The following is a 21,280-nucleotide window of genomic DNA, read 5'->3' as shown; positions in this document are numbered from 1 at the left end:
ACAGGCTCAAGGTTGACTTAGCCTTCCATCTTCTCAAGTCAGTAAAATGAGGATCCAGACTGTTAGGGGCAATATACTGACTCTGTAAACAGCTTAGAGAGTACTGTAAAGCACTATAAAGCGGTATATAAGTGCAATATAAGTATATTGTTATGTGTGATCACATGTGAACATATTCATATAAACCAACATTGTTCAAACTTGGCAACTTTTAAGTTATGTGAATTTCAACTCCCAGAATTCTCAGCCATCCTGCTCACTAGAAAATTCCAGGAATTAAACTCCATACATTATAAGGATGCTAAGTTTGAGAGATACTGATATAAATAATGCCAACGAATCCACATAGACAGATATATGCATTAGGTAACAATCTGCTTTTCTGGTAGAAAAATGAAACAGAAATATAATCTCTCATTTTTTTCAAGTGCTGGATACACAGAAACCTATCACAAACACTTATGGCACACAAAGGTACTAGTATAAATGATTTTTATTGCCTCAAATACAAGCTAAACTGGGACAGCAAACATACATGCACAGGAACAATTGACTGCTTGAGGTCTATTAGAAAATATCCTCCCTAATTCTTTATTGTAAGGCCTCGGGCAAGTTGCTATATAATATTCTAACACAGCTGTTGTAAAGATAAAAATGAGGTGTTAGATTTAATATAAATGCCACTAAGACAATATTTGAAAATATTTTTAGATGCCCCACTAGCAGACCAGACCAGGAAATCAACTCCACGTGAATGCTACTTTAAATGGCATTGGGTGCAACAGTGGTACTTAATCTGGGGGGCGGGGGGGCGGAGCATTTTACATGGATAATGGAGCCATCTCTAATTGCCTGTGAGTCAAGGACGCAGTTTGGCCACTGTCAAGACATTTGTGTAAAACAATTGTTTTCTCTGTGGGTGGGGTGGGATGGGGTGGGTGGGATAATGGCATTATTCAACACTGGAAAAGGGGGTAATTTAGTCAAAGATTTTAAGACTCAATAAAGCTTCCAAGTCTGATTTTGGTGTTCTTATATCCCATTAAATTAGGGAAGCATATATCTGTGTAAGCAACTTCCAAAATTATGTTCTTTTGGACTCAAAAGATGCTTCAGAACCTCAGCATATCTCCATCAAAGTCATATACCATCTATACCATCTTATTAATGGTTCAATCTAAGTTTAAAACATGATAAACATTTCTAGGGGAAAAATGGTTTTTCTCCTAATAGATTACCCTTCTCTATACAAATGTCATTCTGGATAAAAGGATAAAAAGTATTAAGTATTTCTAAATATGTATTTCTGCTGAAGACTGTGTATATGTATTATTTTGGTGCATAAGTAAGGAAGTTATGTACATTGCCAATGATAGTAGGAATCTTTTAAAGCCATTGATTGGGTAACATTTGAATATACTGAATTTTATCAGATGCCAATTTAGAATTGCTATCTTTTCAACTAGGCATATCTTACAGATTACACACAAACTTTGGCCGAGAAAGGGAGGGATGCCCTCCCAGACATCAATGCACAATTTAATATTTCTTTTGCAGCCCCTGACAGAAGAAACAACAATAATTGTTATTGATGTTTTTTTGAAAATGTATTATTCAAACATAACATAGGCTATATTTATATTTTTACATTAAAAATAGACTTTGCGTGGACTATGAATAGAGATGAGGATGCTAAATTGAATCATAATTTGTGTCGAAAAATTTACTATATTTTCTTATTTGAAAGTTTCAAAAAAATTGTATTTTCAATTTTAAAAGTTAAACATTGTCACTTGCTCCTGGTATTGATACACACACACACACACACACACACACACACACACACACACACACACGTATACTATGTATGTATACATACTAATATACGTATTAGTCATATAATATACGGTTGTGTCCTGGGAGCTGCTTAGCCTGCTCCATTTATGCTACCCATTCTTAGATTTTGTGACAGTCCTATTCTCCCTTGTTAACTTTTCTTTTCTTATAACCTGACCTAGTCAAAACAGCTCTCCAAATAGAAGATGTCTTCAAATACAGAATTATCTTATATGAAATAGGACATTTGTTTTTATTCTATCATTCTTTTCTGTGATAGTCATAAAGGCATCCCTAAATTTCTACAGTACATATAATACTGAATATACATTTGAATTAATATATGTAGCAAGAAGATGAACACTTATCAAACATCAAACAATCAGCTATAATATAGTTTCTTTAGGTATTTTTAAGAAATACTTTATATTTCTTTATTCTTTGTTAAGCCACTACTAGTTATAGGTTCCTACTAACTTTCCTGTAAGATGGACTAGAATTTTTAAAATGTAAGTTGAAAAGTAAAACAAAACTTTTCCAAAAATCAATTGCCAATAAAACACATTAACCGTGGAAATCGTTTCTTTATCCAGGTGCAAAGGCCAAGAGTTTCTTTTCTATATGTAATATATTTGTAAGGTGCAGATTACAAGCGGAGTCCTTTAAATACTTCTGCTTCTAGCGTGTTAATGATACTTGAATTTTTGAACAGCAGGAATCCAAACAATCTCTTTTCAAATTGTAATATGATAGGCATTTAGGGGAAAGGACATTCAAACAATAGAGGCCAGTGGTCTCTATCTTCATTTTCTTACATAGCTATTTCTTCAGCTGCAAATTATGCAATAGCTTTTAACACTCCCTTTAAGGGTTTTAAGAACACTACTGACATCAAAAACTATTAAACAGTGATAATGGTTCCAGCTTTTCTTTTTCAAGACCAGCACTTAATTCTTCTAATAACAAATAGCCCTTTAATCAGCATACTAAATTAAGAAAAAAATCCTCTTTAAGAGTCACCTTGATTGTCCATTTAATGTTTCATTATCAATGCTAAACCAAAAAATCAAACAATGATAAAATAAACATGCAAATCTACCAAATTCTTCCAATTATTCTGATTTCACTTAGAATACTTAAAGCAACTGTGTTGAGTTTAATATTAAGGCCAAGGTTACTTGCTTTACATTAGTGGCTGACAGCCAACAGCATCATGTTCATGTCACAACCTACCTCCATGAAAACTTAAAAGGATGCCTAATAATAAAAAGAATTACAAGTAGTCTTCAACTTACAAATATTTGTTTAGTGACATTTCAAAGTTACAACAGCACTGGGAAAAAGTAACTTATGATTGCTTTTCATATGACCATTGTAGCATCTACATAGTCATATGATCAAAATTTGGCACTTGGCAATTGGCCTGTATTTATTATGGTTGCTGTGTGTCCTGGGGTCATGTGATCACCTTTTGCAACCTTCTGACAAGCAAAGTTACTTAACAACTGTGTAACCAACTTAAGAAATACATACTTATTCATTAAGAAATGAAATAGTTCCATTAACAACAAATGAAACAAACAAAATGTTAGAAAGTTATGATATTTATTGTGGTTACTTACCAAGCACATCTAAGTTATATTAAAGTAACCAAAATATCTTTATAATTCCCAAGGCGTGTCACAATATTTGAACCCCCTGATATTTGGAAATTGAAAGATGAAAAATTTGACAAACCCTGAGTGTGGCAAGAAAGGTTGTAAAATGTAGCAAAATTCACTTAACAACTGTCTTGCTTAGCAATGGAAATTTTGTGTCCATTGTGATTGTAAGTTGAAGACCACCTGTATTTGGAAAAGAAAAAGTTCTAAAGATGCTAAGTAGATCTTGTCAAATTCTTTGATTTACTTTTCATTCCTAAAAGTTCATTCAGGTATTCATTTCTCCCAACAGACCTATATGTGAACAGTACGATAAACATTTTTTGTCAGATCAAGATGATAAAACATGGTGAGCAATCATTTGATGGCTCAGGGCTATAACTAACAGGTTTGGTGTGTTGTTGAATGTATTGCTGGAACAAGATATTGGACAGGACTAGATTCTAGATTGGGGATAGGATTTATCTATTTATTAATTTATTAATTAATTTATTTTATTTTGTCACGCAATTATAAGATGACAGGTATAAGTATAAACATAGTTATGAATACATGAAATGGACACATATAAGAAAAATAAAAAGAAACAATAGTACAGAGACAATAGGGCACGTTGGTGCGCTTATGCATGCCCCCTACAGACCTCTTAGGAAAGGGGTGAGGTCAATAGTAGACAGTCTAAGGTTAAAGTTTTTGGGGTTTGGGGAAGAAACCACAGAGTCAGGTAGAGTATTCCAGACATTGACCACTCTGAAGTTGTATTACTTGCAATCAAGTTTGGTGCGGTTTACCTTGAATTTGTATCTACTGTTTGCTCTTGTATTGTTATGGTTGAAGCTCAAGTATCATTGACAGGTAGGACATTGCAATATGTAATTTTAACTACTATACTTAGATCGGACTGAAGGCGGCGTAGTTCTAAGTTGTCTAGGTCTAGAATTTCAAGTCTGGTGGCATAAGGTATTTTGTAATGAGTAGAGAAGTGGAGAACTCTTCTTGTGAAATATTTCTGGACTTTCTCAATTGTATTAATATCAGATACGTAATGTGGTTTCCAGACAGATGAGCTTTATTCAAGTATTGGTCTAGCAAATGTTTTGTATGCTCTAGTTATTAGTGTGATATTACCTGAGAAAAAGCTAAGGTTAACAGCTAAGAAAAAGGATTAGGTTAACAACTCTTTATGCCTTTTTGGCTATACGGTTACAGTGGGCTCTAGCACTTAGATCATTAGAGTTGAGTACTCCAAGGTCCTTCACAGAGTTTGGATCATCAACAAGGTCTTGACTATTCAGCTTGTATTTTATTTTCTGATTTTTTTTTTTGCCAATATGTAAGACAGAGCATTTATTTGTTGAGATTTGAAGTTGCCATTTGTTTGACAATTCTGAAACATAGTCAAGGTCTTTTTGAAGGGTAGTAGTATTGTCGGTGGTGTTGAATAGCTTTACATCATCAGCTAAGAGAACACAGTTGCTCTTAATATGATCACAGAGGTCATTTATGTAGAGTATAAAGAGAGTTGGTCCTAGAACACTGCCTTGGGGGACACCACTGTTGACAGGTACAGAATTTGATAGGACGCTCCCAACTTTGACCATTTGTTGTCTGTTTGACAGGAATGCTTCTATCCAGTTATGCAGGTGTCCAGAGATACCATAAGATTTTAGTTTTAGGAGTAGTTTGTCATGTACCACTGAATCAAAGGCTTTACAGAAGTCTATGTAAATTGCATCTATTGTTTTGCCCTGATCAAGTTGTGTAGTCCATATGTTTTTGCAGTGTAAGAGTTGCAGATTACAGGATAGTTTTTTTCTGAAACCAAATTGTTTATTAGAGAGTAGGTTATTTGTCTCTAAGTGGAGGATTAATGTATTGGTTAATATATGATTCCATGACTTTACAGGTGACGTAGCATAAAGAGATTTGTCTGTAATTTTCAACTAGGCTGGGGATGGGGATGACCATAGCTAGTGACCATAGTTTTGGCAAGGAGCTGGTCCTGAAAGATTTTTCAAAGATTATGCTTAGAGGTTCGGCTATGGCAGTGGATAGCTTTTTTAAGAAGTAGGCACATATTCCATCGGGTCCAACAGACAGAGATGGTGTTAGGTTGTGTAGTGCTTTTTCAACATTGTCTTCTGTAAAAGCAATATGTATTAGATCATTGTAGTTCTCTTGGTTTGACTAGGAAATACTGGGCATGATCCATTGCTGTTTACAAATACTGAACCAAAAAATGAGTTAAAGAGGTTGGCTTTAATGGTGTCATTGTTGCAGTCTTTACCATTAGGTCCTTTCGGGGTGGGATGGACCTTGAATCTTTTAGTTTGTTGTTTACAAAATTGTAAAGTGCAGGTGGAATTGGTGCGTAGGTTTTCCTCTTGTTTAATGTGATAATTGGTGCATTCAGTCTTTATCTGGTGGCATAAATTTTTGTATCGGCTTTTGAAGTTGGCAACGTGACTAGATTTGTTTTTCTGCCAAAGGGATTTCTTTTTGGATTGAAGCTTCCTTATTGTTATGGGTAATTTGTTTTCTTCTGGTTTTGGGAGTTATTATTGGTACATATAGTTTGATGACTCTTTTGACTTCAAGTAAAAATATGTTGTAATGATCTTCTACAGTATTGCATCCAGTGAACAGAAATTGCCAATCAAGAAATGAGAGATCGTTGTCTATAAGATCATAGTTGCCTTTTTAAAAGTTATAATTGGGGATCCCATCGTTATGATGATTTTTGTGTGGACGTATGTTGAGACAAAAGTCAATAATGTTGTGGTCACTGTTTGAAAAGTCTTCTTTAAGTTGTATTCCGTAAATTGAATTCAAACTATTGCAGAAGATGAGATCGAGGCAATTGTTAAGTCTAGTATTGTTGGTTACTAGTTGTTCCAGTCCCAGATTTGTTATAGCATTGTAGAAGGTTGCATGTATGGATGTTCTGAATCTGAGGGAAAGGTCCCTGAATAGAGATGGAGGAATGGACCATTCCGCTTGGTCGACTAGGTTCCTGCTGAGCCAGTGGCCTGGGAGTTGTCGACCCTGGAGATGTGGTCCACCGAGATCGACAACAGGTGTTTCTCTGCCCATAACCCCAACCGTAGACCCTCTCTCATGAGGGCCTTAGACCTCGTCCCCCTTGCTGGTTGACATGAGCCTTTGCGGCCATGTTGTCCATAAGGACTAGAATATGAGAGCCGGTCACTGATTGCCTGAAATGCTTGAGAGCCAGAAAAATGGCTCTGAGCTCTAGCCAATTTATGGGAAGGGTCTGCTCTGACCTGGACCAAACGACCTGAGCAATCTGGCCCTGCATATGGGAACCCCAACCCAGGAGGCTGGCATTGGTGGTTATCACTAGCCTGTCTGGGACCCTGAACAAGAGTCCCTTCCAGATTGACAGGGAGCACCACCAATTGAGTGATCGCTGGATTTGTGGTGGGAGCAGGACTTTGATGGATGAGTGGCTGGTTCCTGCTCATTGGTAGGGAAGCAGGAACCCTTGGAGCAGCGGGAATGGAGCTAAGCCCATGGGACGATGCCAATACAGAAGACCATCTTCCCCAGAAGTTTGGACATCAGAGACAGGGGGACAGTTCGATGGTGCTGGATCTGGCTGATGAACTCTGCAAGGCTCTTTCCATGAGCTGGGGACAGGAAAACCTGGCACAACGTGGTATCAATGACTGCCCCAAAGTGTTGCAATTTGGTTGTGGGAGAGAGCTGGCTCTTTTTGGTGTTGATGGAAAACCATGGCTCTGGAGATATGACAGGGTAATTTGCAGATCCTGATGGGCCTCCTGGATGGAGGAGGACAGAATACAAGTAGAATTGGATCCTCACTGGAACAGAACACAGAGATGCTATCAATGCTGCCAGAACCTTTGTGAAGACTCTTGGAGCCGATGAGAGGCCGAAAGGAAGTGCTCAATACTGGTAATGTGCATTCTGATAACAGAAATGGAAAACTGGCGATGATGAGGCCAAATGGGGATGTGGAGGTAAGCCTCAGTGAGATCAATGGAAGAGGATGTCGCCCTCCCGAACGCTCTCTAAAATAGAATGCAGAGTCTGCATTTTCAATCGCCTGTATTTTACAAATTGGTTGAGAAATTTTAGATCAAGGATGGCTTGCCACCCCCTCCCCAAGGCTTTGGGAACGATGAAAAGGCGAGAGTAAAACCCACATCCTCATTGAGAGGGAGGGACAGGTTGAATAGCCCTGATGTCCAGGAGGTGTTGAATGGCCTGATTCATGAGGGCCTGCTTTGAAATGTCCTGAGAGACAGGACAGATCAAAAAATTTTCTGGGGTTGGCGTTAGGAAGTCCAATTGTAACCCTGACCTAATAGTGCTGAGCACCCAGGCGTCCATCGTTGACTCCTCCCATTTGGAGGCAAAGAAGGCTAGGCGACCTCTGATGGGTGGGGAGAATGAGGGATTAGAGCGATGGAAGGAATGACCCTCTCCCCCCCGAAAGGGCCGTTTACCAGTAGAAGGTTGTTGCCTTCCAGATGCTTCCGCACGTTGGTCTTGGTGTTGGGAGTAGTAGAATCCTCTTCCTCTGAAAGATTTTGGTCAAAAATCTCGCCCTCTTCACGCTCTGAATGAGAGGAGTAACTGTGTTCAGGTAGTGAAGCCCCTCCTTCCTCATCAGCCTTGTCCCATTCTGGTAGAGAAGAATGGACCCTGAGGTCCTGGGGCCTGTGTAATTCAGGGTGAGGAGGCAAGGAACTTATAGATTGAGAAGGGAGAAGGGTCTGAACCCTTTCCAGAGGTCGAAGAATTTGCTTGAAGCCTTCAGCCAATCCCTGCCTAATGGCCAATGAGACAACATCTTGGATATCTCCTGGTCTATGCTCAAAGGTAGTGGCAGAAGGCCGAAGGCCCGCTGCTGTGAGAGTGAAGGTGGCTTCAGGCCTAGATTGAGAAGAGGTTCGAGGCCTAGAGGGAGGGAGAGGAGCATAGGGCCCAGAAGCCTGTTGGAAATAGGGCCCAGATCTGCTGAGATCCTGAGGATCTGATTGTTCTACAAAAGCCTCAGGAGACCAGGATGGAAAGGTTCATATATAACTTCTCCTCCCCTGGGAGGGCTTGGCTGGGGCCCATGGGTATCACCTGAAACATGCTGTAGTTGCAGTCTGTTCTGTTGAATTGTTCTGTTGAACTGCCTCTCAAGGGCTGCAGGGCTGCGCTTCTCTGCCCTCAACTCAGCCTGAGTTGCCTTCTTAGGGGCTAGAGCCTTAGCTCTGATTTTTGCAGCCACCTCCTTCTGGACTTATGGGGTGTGCTGCCTACATCTTTTTCTCTTATTGGGCTTAAGAGACTGATCCACTGGGGGGGGAAAGCTCTGCCTGAGCCTTATCTTGATCCATTTGTAGAAGAAAGGCTCTTGTGTTGGAAAGAAACTGTTTAGCAATTTATATTAAGTCCTTTATGGTATAAAATGACCCCCGGGCTTACAAAATGGCCGCTCACCTCATGGTGGAAGGCCACTGACTAGGGGAAACAGGCTCCGAGATCAAAGAATCGGTCCTTAGGCTATAAAGAGCCTCGAGCGAAGTCAGCAAAGGAAAACGCAGCCGCCGGCCACACTGGCTGGCGCTGTTATCGGTTTGCCGATCATTTTTACGATCACTCAAACCGCAGGCGTGGGGAAGGTCTCCAGACACTGCCCAGCTTGCCTGCACAACGCTCTGGCAACGTTGCTCCCAACGTTGCAGAAGAGAGAGCCCTGCTCTCCTGGAAGAGCAGCTGCCCAGATCCCAGGGAGCTGCTTGAAGCAAGGAAAAAAGTACTGAAGATTGCTGGTGATTGCTATCTAACAGAACGCTTTCAGAGACACAGCTACTGACTGAAAGGAGCTGAGTCAAAAGCTGGGGTCTCTCCCGGGGGCTGGCTTTTATATCTTAGTACAGACTCAGCTAAATGATGTCATAGGAAGGAGTTAACCCATCCTGGGTTCTTGATGCAGCATGGAGAAACATTAAGCATAGATTTAAAATTAAATATATTAGATGAGTTCTTTTACTTGTCAGACAGAACATTAAACTATTGTTAACATTCACATTAAGAAAATACTTAATGTGTGGCTTGTTACAAAGAAATATAGACTTGTATAATGAGTTTTTCAAAGTCCACTGAGTTGCTGGCATACACGAGGTAGGTACTACATGAAATAGATTAAAATGTTTCATAGTCATCTCCACTTTTCAGATTCATTTCATATTTGTTCACAGGATATGAGCCAAAGTTTAATTTTGACATGTCTTCATGTGAAACTCAAGAACTTAGCACTTAAACAATTCAACTGTTACTGTTTCAATTTATTTTCATTACTAGTTGGCATGTAGTATGAGTGTATAAATGAGAATGGATGCACACATGCTCCTAGTGCTTCTCTTCTGAGGCCTGGCTGACATACTATCACTTTGACTAGATATTAGGTTTTGACATTCCATAAAGATGAATTTTGCTATTATTCATTTTTAAGATATCTAAATTTGAACAAATGATAATAACCCAATAGGTAAACATGAACTATATGCAGCTACAGTATTTATGTAAGCCACTTAGGCTCTGATGAATTAGAAAATAAATAAACTGTATCTGCCAAGCATTCTTGCTGAAAGTTACTGGAAAAAAGTAAGATAGATGAAATGGACTTTTGTCAACACATGGCAAAATAATTGATCATTTGATCTAAATCACAATCACGTTTCTTCCAAATGCTCAGGATAGTCTAGGAGAAATAAGGGATATTGACATGCAAAAACAATGGCTTCAAATCTTGTGGGGAAATGCTGTGATAGAGAATTTTTCATTGATTCATTTGATTACAATTTAGTTTTATATAATAATTCAGCACTGCCTTTGACTGCCACATAGATTTTACAAGATATAAAACTTTAAAACAAAACAATAAGTAACATAAAAGTAAATGTAATGCAAAGAATTCTTACAAAAAAAGAAACTGTACATCAGAAAGTTACATCCTGATCCATCCAGAGCTTGAGGGGGGAAAAAAGATTTGCAGAGATCATTACAGGCTTGTGTGATCAGAAATGTCTGAACCTTTGAACTATAACCTGAACATATGAGAACATACTCTGAATATATCAGTCTGAACTATGAAATGCACTACACCACCTTAAACCATCCTTATCTATTGGCCCTGATGGGTTATATGCATTCGTCTTAAAAAAGATCTCCACTACCATAGCAGAACCACTAAGCATAATATATGAGTTATCATTCAGAACCAGCTCCTTACCAAACCTATGGACTTTAGCAACGGTCATCCCTATTTTCAAAAAAGGTGACCCTTGCTTGATTGAAAACTACAGACCAATCTCATTGTGTTGTGTTATATGCAAAGTTATGGAATCAATTATTAATCAATGCATTACCTTCCATCTAGAGTCTAACAACTTCTCTCCAATAAACAATTCGGTTTCAGAAAAAAATGTCCTGCAATTTGCAACTTCTACACCGCAAAAACATATGGACTACACTTCTCGACCAGAGTAAAGCAATAGATGTAATTTATATTTACTTCTGCAAAGCATTTGACTCAGTGGTACATAACAAACTACTATTAAAATTAAATTTTTACGGCATTTCCGGATCTGGATTACTGCCTTCCTGACAAACAGGCAACAAATAGTAAAAATAGGAAACGCCCTATCAAACCCTGCACCAGTTATCAGTGGTGTCCCACAAGGGAGAGTTCTAGGACCCACACTCTTTACACTTTATATAAATGACCTTTGTGATCACTTTATTAGCAACTGCATCCTCTTAGCTGATGATGTAAAACTATTCAACACCACTGTCAATGCTACCATCCTTCAAAAAGACCTTGCTTATGTGTCTGAATGGTCTAACAATTGGCAACTCCAAATCTCTACCAACAAATGCTCTGTCCTATACATTGGTAAAAAAAAATTATATACCAAATACAATCTAGGCAGATATGACCTTGTTGATGACCCTCACTTTGTCAAGGACCTTGGAGTTCTCATATCGAATATTCTAAGCACCAAAGCTCATTTCAACAGTATTGCCAAAAAGGCATTAAGAGTTGTAAATTTAATTTTACGAAGCTTCTCCTCTGGTAATACTGTTTTGCTAACTATGGCATTCAAAACCTTTGCTAGACCAATACTTGAATTCAGCTCTGCTGTCTGGAATTCGCACTGTATATCTGACATAAATAAAAATTGAGCGAGTCCAGAATTATTTTATCAGAAGAGTACTATATTCCTCTGTTCACAACAAAATACCTTACAGCACCAGACTTCAGATTCTTGGTTTAGACAACCTTGAAGTACGCCAACTAAGATTAGACTTAGGCATAGTACATAAAATCATGTTACAACATCTTACCAGTTAATGAATATTTCAGCTTTAACAACAACACTAGAGCGCACAACAGATATAAAATAAATGTAAACCACTCCAAACTCGATTGCAGGAAATATGATTTCAGCAACAGAGTGGTCAATGTCTGGAACTCACTACCTGATTCTGTTGTCACCTGCTCAAACCCCCACTCCTTTACCCTCAAACTAACCTCTATTGACCTCACCCCATTCCTAAGAGGTCTGTAAGGGGTGTGCATAAGTGCACAATCATGCCTATTGTCCCTGTCCTATTCTCCCCAATTATTAGTTCCTATTTGTTGTATTTAAATTTATGTTTATTCTTGTTTCTGTTATATTGTAAGCTTTTGTCAAATTAAATAAACAAACAAACAAACAAACAAACAAACAAATAAATAAATAAAATGAACTGTAAGCTATTCCAAGGGGCAGATGCACATCTTATTTTCCATCAGATGATATTGTTTAATGGATGGGACACAAAACACACCAACTTTGTCAAATCTTATGTGGAATGCAGAAACAATCTGTACCTCTTTCCACCTGTTACCAAAACCAGCCAGTTTCCTTTTTTCCCTCTAGGATCAATTCCAGTATTTGCTATGGAGGAAGAAAGCAGTAGCCCTAAGAGGCATGCTTTGCAGAATGCCCATTTTCTCTCCAGGTTTGTTTAACATGTCCATGAAACGGGTAAATGAAGGCTTTTGTTAGGATAGGTGAAGTAAACATAATTAGCTGATGAAACTCACTTGTATACTTATACCCTGAGACAATCAGGTGATCCTGTCAAGGTGCTTCCCAGTATCTGGAAGATCTGGGGGCTTGGGTGAGGAGGAAACCACACGTACTCAATCGTAGGAAAAGCCAGTAGCTCAGGGTTTGATCACTCCAAATATATTTTCTAATGTTGGTTCTGGAAGGAAACTGTATTTTGCCACTCAGAACTGGTGTGCAATTCGGGGGCCTCCTGGAGTCTCTACTCAATGAATGATGGCAGCTGTAGCCAAGGCAGGGCTTTGTATAATTCTTATGTGACAACAATGTCTATTCCTGGATCAAAAGAACCTGCCTTAATAATTCCTTGGTTGGACTAATGCTGACTTTTAACATCATATGGAAGATGTATTTGATCCAAAATGCAGTGGTGCAGATAGCCATGGCTTTACCATAGTGCAGGGGTGTCCAACCTTGGCAACTTTAAGACTTGTGGACTTCAACTCCCAGAATTCCTCCAAAGCTGGCTGAGGAATTCTGGGAGTTGAAGTCCACAAGTCTTAAAGTTGCCAAGGTTGGACACCCCTGCCATAGTGTCTCACATAATTATTTTTAGAATGATACTGGCTTCCAAAAGATTTCCAAATACAATTGAAGACATTGGTTGTCATTTATAAAGTCCTACATAGGGCCCAATGACTCTGGGTGACATATAATACAGCAACAATTTCACAGAAAAATAACATTATTTTCTAGTGTGCATTATTTATTATTTATTTTATTTTTAACATTTATTAACCACCTGTCTTACCACGTAGTAATTTACTAATGCATGTGTATGTCTTTCTTGGCAATTTACTTGGAAATTTGCTCCCATTGTATTTTTATCTCCTTTGCGCTCAAGAATAGCTACAATGAGTTAAAAGAAGACTGCTATTCAATAATAAATATTATTGAATACTGAATAATACTATTCAGTATTATTCAATACTGCAGTCATGCAGCATTAGTGGAGATACCATATGCAAATAAGATAATATGATATTATTCTAGTGGCACCAAGGGTATTTCGGCATTAAATCTGAAACACAAAAGAATCATATAAATCTGAAATGATTACTTCATTATTTTTGGATAATGTGGTTTCTGTCATCTTAAATGAGTTATAAGGTATTTCCATACCATCTATCTGTGTACATAGTGTCTATTTCCATACTGTCACAATATTTCCATACTAAATTTTTTTAAATGAAAATGAATTTAATAATTATTAAATTAAACCATAATAATATTGCTCAGATAAAGGTTTATATAAAGGACTGTACTGTTTTATCCTGCTCCATTCTGAAAGTACAAAACAGAACAAAACAAAAAAATCTTTGAAGGAGAATAACATCAAAAGTTCTTGCCTCGTGGCTATTTTCAGTTCACTTTTTCTGTTTTCACAGTGCTTAAAAATGTCTACTTTTACTAAAACCAAGAAAGTCCACTGCATGTGATTCCCACTGCAACGGGGCAAAATCACCACGGTCTCTTGATTCTACAGAGCAAAGATAAATCTCGGTATACTCACAGATGTAGAAATATTCCCGGCCTGGCCTGAATTCAAATCCTAATGAGAAGGGAGTGAAGAGTTGGAATTTTTCTGAGAACTTCAATGGTCCATTGGGAGAGTGAGGTCGGTTGCACTCCCACCTCTTGAATCCTTTGGAGGTATGATCACAGGAGCTGTAGCCATCAAAGTTCACCATGTAAAGTATATATCGTTCAGTCTTATCTTCTGGCACTGAATCCTCATAATGAGGACAGAATACATCCAAATAGTCATTGATGCAGACATCAATATGATAATCCCCTCGCTGGAATCTAAAAATAAAATCAAGACAAAACCAACTCAAGTAATTTTTCTAAAAAAATATTTTACATCTTAACCAAATGAAACATTTTTCCTTCAGAGATAATAATATGACCTGTTTTGAATTAACTGTCCTTTAAAGCAGCAGTCGCAACCGGTAGGCCGTGGCCCACTGGTGGGCTGTGAGAAAATGTTGGTGGGCTGCAGAGAAATCTCACCCCCAGAGCACCCCCACAAAGCAATTAAACCAGGCGCAGAGATACAAGGCTGTGCCACCCACATGGCCTGCGGGAACCCTCCCCGCCCACTCACTCCTTACCCAGTAAACTTGCCTGCTAAATTGCTATTTTTCCTTTTTCCGACCATCATCTGTTCTGCTGTGCCGGGAGATTTAGATTAGCTAGGAAGCAGGAAATGGTTGGATTTCTTGCTTTATAGCTAGTCTTTAGATCTTCAGCTCTGCTGAACCTCCCTTAGGACTGAAGGTTTGCTTGCAAGCAAATTCAGTGCAGACTCACGGCAAGCAAATCTGAGAGACTGAGCTAGCCGATGGCAGATAGATAGATCACTGATTGATTCTGTGAGCAACTCAATCTGCCTGCTTTGCCTGATTTTAGGTAAAAGTTGGTGTTTTTTTTATAAAAAATTCAATATTTATATACGTATTTATAATATTTACATACAAGCCATGCCCAGCCAGTTACATGACCACCAAGCCACACCCACAAACTAGGCCACACCCATAGAACTTTTTAGTGGTCCCTGGGATCTAAAATTACTTTGGTGGTCCCTGAGGTCCAAAAGGTTGGCGACCCCTGCTTTAAAGAAAGGACACCATCCAGTCAGATCCTTCACCCTCATACAATTGCTTTTACATCTGTAGAATAGTTTATTTCCCCAATCAAGTTTACTTCAGAAGTCAATCTATAGTTCTATAAGGTTTTTTTTTTATAATTAAACATGGATTAGGGTTGGAATATATGTAAATTATAAATACCTGCTTGACAACAAATCTGAATGTATTTTTTGTTCCACAACCACAGCTAATTGCAAGAACATGCATTTCCTACAACACTTACTCATCTTGACTTTTTCCTTACAGCTGGCAAGAGTTAAGATCTAGTATGCCTTGAAATACTTTTGAAAAAGCAATATAATTCCATTGCCAAGTACAGAGAAGAGATACTGCTGTTCAGATAAAAGAATTCCAGGCTATGAATTATCAGCACTCACCTGACAGTTTGGAATGAGCACCAGATGAGAAAGACAGTACAAGGCATTTTTACCAGTGCACTTTTGTTATCAGCAGCATTAGTTGCAACAATTGTAAGGCTGGTTTTGCTGTCATTAAAGTGCTGGTAAAGCTAAAACAATTCATTTCTAACTCTTAGTGATATGGTATACTGCAGGTTGAATTTGTAAATGGACCAATAATTTTTTTTAATCATACAAGTTGCACTTGTAATATGGTATTTGGTAATATGGTATTTACTTGCATATAAAACTTAGGAAGTGTTTCAAAATTAAGGTGACATATTCTTGTAGTATTAATCAAATTTATTAAGCACATCTACAAACTAGACAAGATGCACTGGAATACACTAATTAAATGTAAACACAATTGTAGCCAACAGATTATGACTGTGCCACATACTCCATATTGTACCGAAAACACAGAAGCTTTGTTTTCGATAATGATGAATATATAAGAGGCATAGTATGATATTATATTTTTCTGAAAGACAGACTATTTGAATGTCACATATCGCACACACCATGGATGGCATATAAATACAGGAAATATAGATATAATTTATTTATTTCAGACACAATCCTTCCTGCTTTCTATTTACTGGTCATCACTACCATATCATTATCTGTGGCTTCTATTCCTTGGCAGCCAGCTATCCGTCAAGTGCACAGAGAGTAATAAAGACACTGTGACATATTTAACTATAATGATCCTTGTCACCGGAGAGACATATTTTAAGCACCTAATGGATCTGAAATCTGCCAACTGGATCCTTCTATTTAATTTGAGAAGAAAAGCAATAATAACCCTGCCTTCTCCAAGGATATATGCAGAGAAACCTATTCGACCTTTATCATTATTTTGCTTTTGAAAAACAGGTTTTTAACAAAATTTGGATGAAATACAGAAAGATAAATTCTAATTCTCTCTCAAGGTACACTACTATGTGAATTTACTTTTGTCTTGAATATTAATGTAAATTAGGCATAGAGTTTTTCATCACTGTAACTCTCAATATCACTTCTCTCTTTCTTTAAAAAAAAAGTTGCGAGATCATCTTTCTGCCTTACTTTATGGTGGTGTATAAACTAAACTAAACTATTTGGAAAAGATCGTTTCTAAAAGGTTGTGTCTATACAAAAAAGGGAAGGTTTAACCATTCCCTGTTAATTCCCTCTCGCAAATATTGCCATTTGTTTTTGTGAGTCCTCAACTTATGACTACAATTGGGATCACAGCTTCCATTGCTAAGTGATGCAGTTGTTAATGAGCCATCATGTGACTGCACCTGATTTTAAAAACTTTTTGGCATGGACATTAAGTGAATCCAATCTCTTCCATTGACTTTGCTTATTGGAAGCTGGCTCAGAAGGTCACAAATTGCAATTACATCACCCTGGGACACTGCAACCATCTCAAATATGCATGAGTTGCTAAGCACCCAAATTGTAAAGACCAGTTGTAAGGTACTTTTTGTAGGACTGTTGTACCTTTGAATGGTCACTAAATGAATGGTTGTAATCAAGGTAATCCTTACAACATTTAGTGACCATTTGAAGCTAAGCCACTGAAAAAAGTTACTTATGGCTATTTTTCATACTTAAAACACATGGTCATGTGATCAAAATTTGGATGCTTAGCAACCGGTTCATATTTATAATAGTTGCAGTGTCAGAGTCATGAGATCACCTTTTCCAACCTGACAAGCAAAGGCAATGGGGAAGCCAGATTCACTTAACAACCATGTTACTAACTGCGGTGATTCATTGACAACTATGGCAAGGAAGGTCATAAAACGGGGCAACACTCACTTAACGACTGTTTTGCTCAGCAGCAGAAATTTTGGACTCAATTATGGTTGTGAGTCAAGGACTACTTGTGCCTGTATGCTGTTGTGTTTCCAGTGGTTCCATTTACAAATTAGACAATAGCCTTTTTTTTAAGGATGCAGTGAATGATTATTCTTATTCTCTGCCCCCATCTCATCTTGGGACACTCACACAAAGACAGGTGTTTTTTTATAAAAATTTCCATCTGGACAGTAAGGTATCGTATCACAACTATTTTTTATCTTCACAAATTTTTATCTTTAAGTGACAGACCACATCATAGTACTCTAATAACGCTCTATAAAAATGTTGCATGAAATAAATTGCTTTGATTAACATTCTACTTATTATGTTTATTCTCTGCTTCATATGACAAAGCATCTCAGATTAATTTACAATAAAAACAGCTAAAAATATAAAACATAGTAAATAATACTTAACAAAAAGAAAATCATATTCATTAAAAAATGGTTGAAAAAATATTTAACATTCATACTAGGGATGCCTGAATAAAAAAGTATACAATGGAGCTCTGGGTCATGACTGTAATCTGTTCCCGGACTCCATTTGCGACCCACTTTGGTCACGTCCAGAAGCAAGACTGACTGTGCATGCGTGCAGTCAAAAAAATGGCAGTGAAGGGGATATTGGTGTGGAAAGGAAATCTTTCTGTGCCAATTTTGTTCAACACCTGATTTTTGAATCGTGACCTGATTAAAAAATTGGGTGGAATTCTTGTTTGCCACTCGATTTGGTTGTGAACAGGAGTGTTTGTGACCTGAGGTTCCACTGTATTTTCAATGAGCATCTAAAAGCTACTATATTAGGTCCTCTTGAATTTCAGGGGGGTAGCATTTATGAGCATAAGCCCCACCATATAAAAAACATATACCCACTAGCATCTGACAGATGGAAGAAGGCAACTCTTGGTATATCTCCTCATTCCCCTCTCCCATTTCACTATTTTCTTATCTCTGTCATAGACCACATTTGTACCAGTGAAGGTCTAGCAGTTTTTCTGATCCCAACTTGCACCAGGGCCAGACAAGATAACTCCTTCTTGTTTAAAAGTCTGTGCTGACAAATTGGCCCCCATCTTCACCCGAATCTTCAATAGATCACTAGAGATGTGCTATGTTCCTTCCTGCTTCAAACGTTCCACCATCATCCCAGTGCCAAAGAAGGCCTCCAACAAGGAACTGAATGACTACAGACCAGTTGTTCTAACATTTGTAGCTATGAAAATATTTGAAAGGCTTATGCTGTACCACCTGAAAACCATCACGGATCCACTGTTAGATCCCATGCAGTTTGCATACTGAGCAAACAGATTGACAGATGATGCTGTTAACATGGTTCTGCATTACATCCTACAACACCTTGAATCTCTAAATACCTACGCAAGGGTCCTCTTTGTAGACTTCAGTTCAGCATTCAATACCATCATTCTTCTAAGTAAATTAAACCAAGTAGTGGTACCTGAATACACTTGTAAGTGGATCATAAGCTTCCTAACAGACAGGAAGCAGCAGATGAAGCTAGGTGGAATCACATCCGATACCTGTACAATCAGCATAGGGGGGCCCCAAGGCTGTATGCTATCTCCACTTCTCTTCTCCCTATATACCAATGACTGCATCTCAAACAATCCATCTGTTAAAATACTGAAGTTTGCTGATGACACAACAGTGATTGGTCTCATTTGAGACAACAATGAATCTGCATACAGACAGGAGGTTATACAACTTGCCTCGTAGTGTAACCAGAACAATCTGGAACTGAACACACTCAAAACCATAGAAATGGTGGTAGACTTTAGAAGAAACCCTCCCATACAACCACCTCTTACAATACTAGACAACACAGTATCAACAGTAGAGACCTTCAAATTGCTAGGCTCTACTATATCACATGACCTAAAATGGACACCTAACATCAAAAACATCATCAAAAAAGCACAACAAAGAATGTTCTTTCTGCGCCAACTCAGAAAGCTCAAAATGCCCAAGGAGCTGCTAATATAGTTCTACAGAGGAATTACTGAGTCTATCATCTGCACCTCTATAACTGTCTGGTTTGGTTCTGCAACCCAACAGGACACAGACTTCAGAGGATAATTAGGACTGCAGAAAAAACAATTACTACCCACCTGCCTTCAGTTGAGGACCTGTATACTGCAGGAGTCAAAAAGAGGACTGTGAAAATATTTACAGACCCCTCACATCCCGGACATAAACTGTTTCAGCTCCTTCCCTCAAAACAATGCTATAGAGCACTGCACACCAGAACTGGACACAAGAACAGTTTTTTCCTGAAAGCCATCACTCTGCTAAACAAATAATTCCCTCAACACTGTTCAACTATTTACAAAGTGTACACTATTACTGTTAATCTTCTCATCCTCACTCCTTATCACCCATCCCCTTCCACTTGTAGTTGTAGGACTGTAACTTTGTTGCTTGTATCCTTACGATTTATATTGACCGTTTCCTAATATGATTTGATTGTTGATTGTACCCTTTGACTATCATTAAGTGTTGTACGTTATGATTCTCGATTCTTAACTAATGTAGCTTTTCTTCATGTATACTGAGAGTATTTACACCAAGACAAATTCCTTGTGTGTCCAATCACACTTGGCCAATAAAGTATTCTATTCTATTCTATTCTATTCTATTCTATTCTATTCTATTCTATTCTATTCTATTCTATTCTATACTATTCTATTCTATTCTTAGCATCTTGTACATCATAACCAAAAACCAGGACCTTGCTTGGTAACTAAATGGAAGCCAACATAGTTCAGCACTTCAGCTGCTGCATTCTGCACTAGCTGAACCTGGACTAAGAGCTAATGTGGTCCTATACCAAATGTATTAGCAGCTAGGTTGCCCTTCTGTTCCAAGGATATAACTGGAATACAAAGTGAAGGTTGGTAGTCCTAGGTATGAAAGTCATGGACCAATGACTGTGATGACATTACCCCTCTCTCCCAAATTAGGTATCTGTTCTTTCTTAGAACACATCATGTAAAAATCTCAATGACTGAATCTATGAACTCTCACCACCACCATTCCAGATTATTTTATCAGGAGTCAATAACATTTTATTAATTCTCAAAGTCCCATCACATTTATCAACTTATTTAGGATGACAGAAGATTTAATAACTAAGATGTTATACTGCAGATGCAAAACAACTGTATTTTAATTTATTAAACATATATGCAAAGGTTCATGCATTGGGTAAAATGTAAAATTAGATGATGAAAAACAGTGGTGTCCAGAGTAGGAAAAAAGCTATTTGCAATAGCAGCTTTGCATGATATCATTTCTAATGTGACCAAATTGTTAAAAAAGTAAAATATTATTGTTCCTAAATTATATTTTTCTTAGTCACTTATATTGTGATGCAAAAATATGGATGATCACTAGAGAGCAGCAAAAGATTCATTACTATATATTTCATTATCCTGTAGTGGTTGTCTGGTTTTTTTCCCAGCCTAGAATTAAATAGCTCTTACTTTAATGTGTAAATCAACATTTAACCACTTACTATTCTTCTCCTAAATAATTTCTAGTGATATAGCATAATACTTGCAGACTTCATGAATTCAAAGTCACAAACCAACCAATATGTACGATAAAATATTATTCAAACTGACTTAAATTAATCTTTCTTCTGAATCATTAATAAATTTGCATTAATTAGATTTTTCTCTCAATAGTCTTTCTTATGTAACTACT

The 21,280-nt window shown here is 37.8% G+C and overlaps 1 protein-coding gene across 2 annotated transcripts in view; it reads right to left on the bottom strand.

Moving 5' to 3' along the window:
- EFNA5 (ephrin A5) overlaps positions 1 to 21,280 on the bottom strand; it is a 214,438-nt gene that overhangs the window by 34,369 nt on the left and 158,789 nt on the right. For both annotated transcript variants that reach the window (XM_026672979.2, XM_026672988.2), the window contains exon 2: positions 14,172 to 14,464. In XM_026672979.2, the coding sequence (XP_026528764.1) occupies positions 14,172 to 14,464 (293 nt within the window). The remainder of the gene's footprint in view (positions 1 to 14,171; positions 14,465 to 21,280) is intronic.

The sequence above is a fragment of the Notechis scutatus genome, chromosome 2 (assembly GCF_049901735.1).
Source record: "Notechis scutatus isolate UNSWTSFEM ecotype Mainland chromosome 2, rNotScu1.2, whole genome shotgun sequence".
NCBI lineage: Eukaryota > Metazoa > Chordata > Lepidosauria > Squamata > Elapidae > Notechis > Notechis scutatus.
Note: the sequence above shows the minus strand (reverse complement) of the source record. Positions and strands in the feature narration are given on the sequence as shown.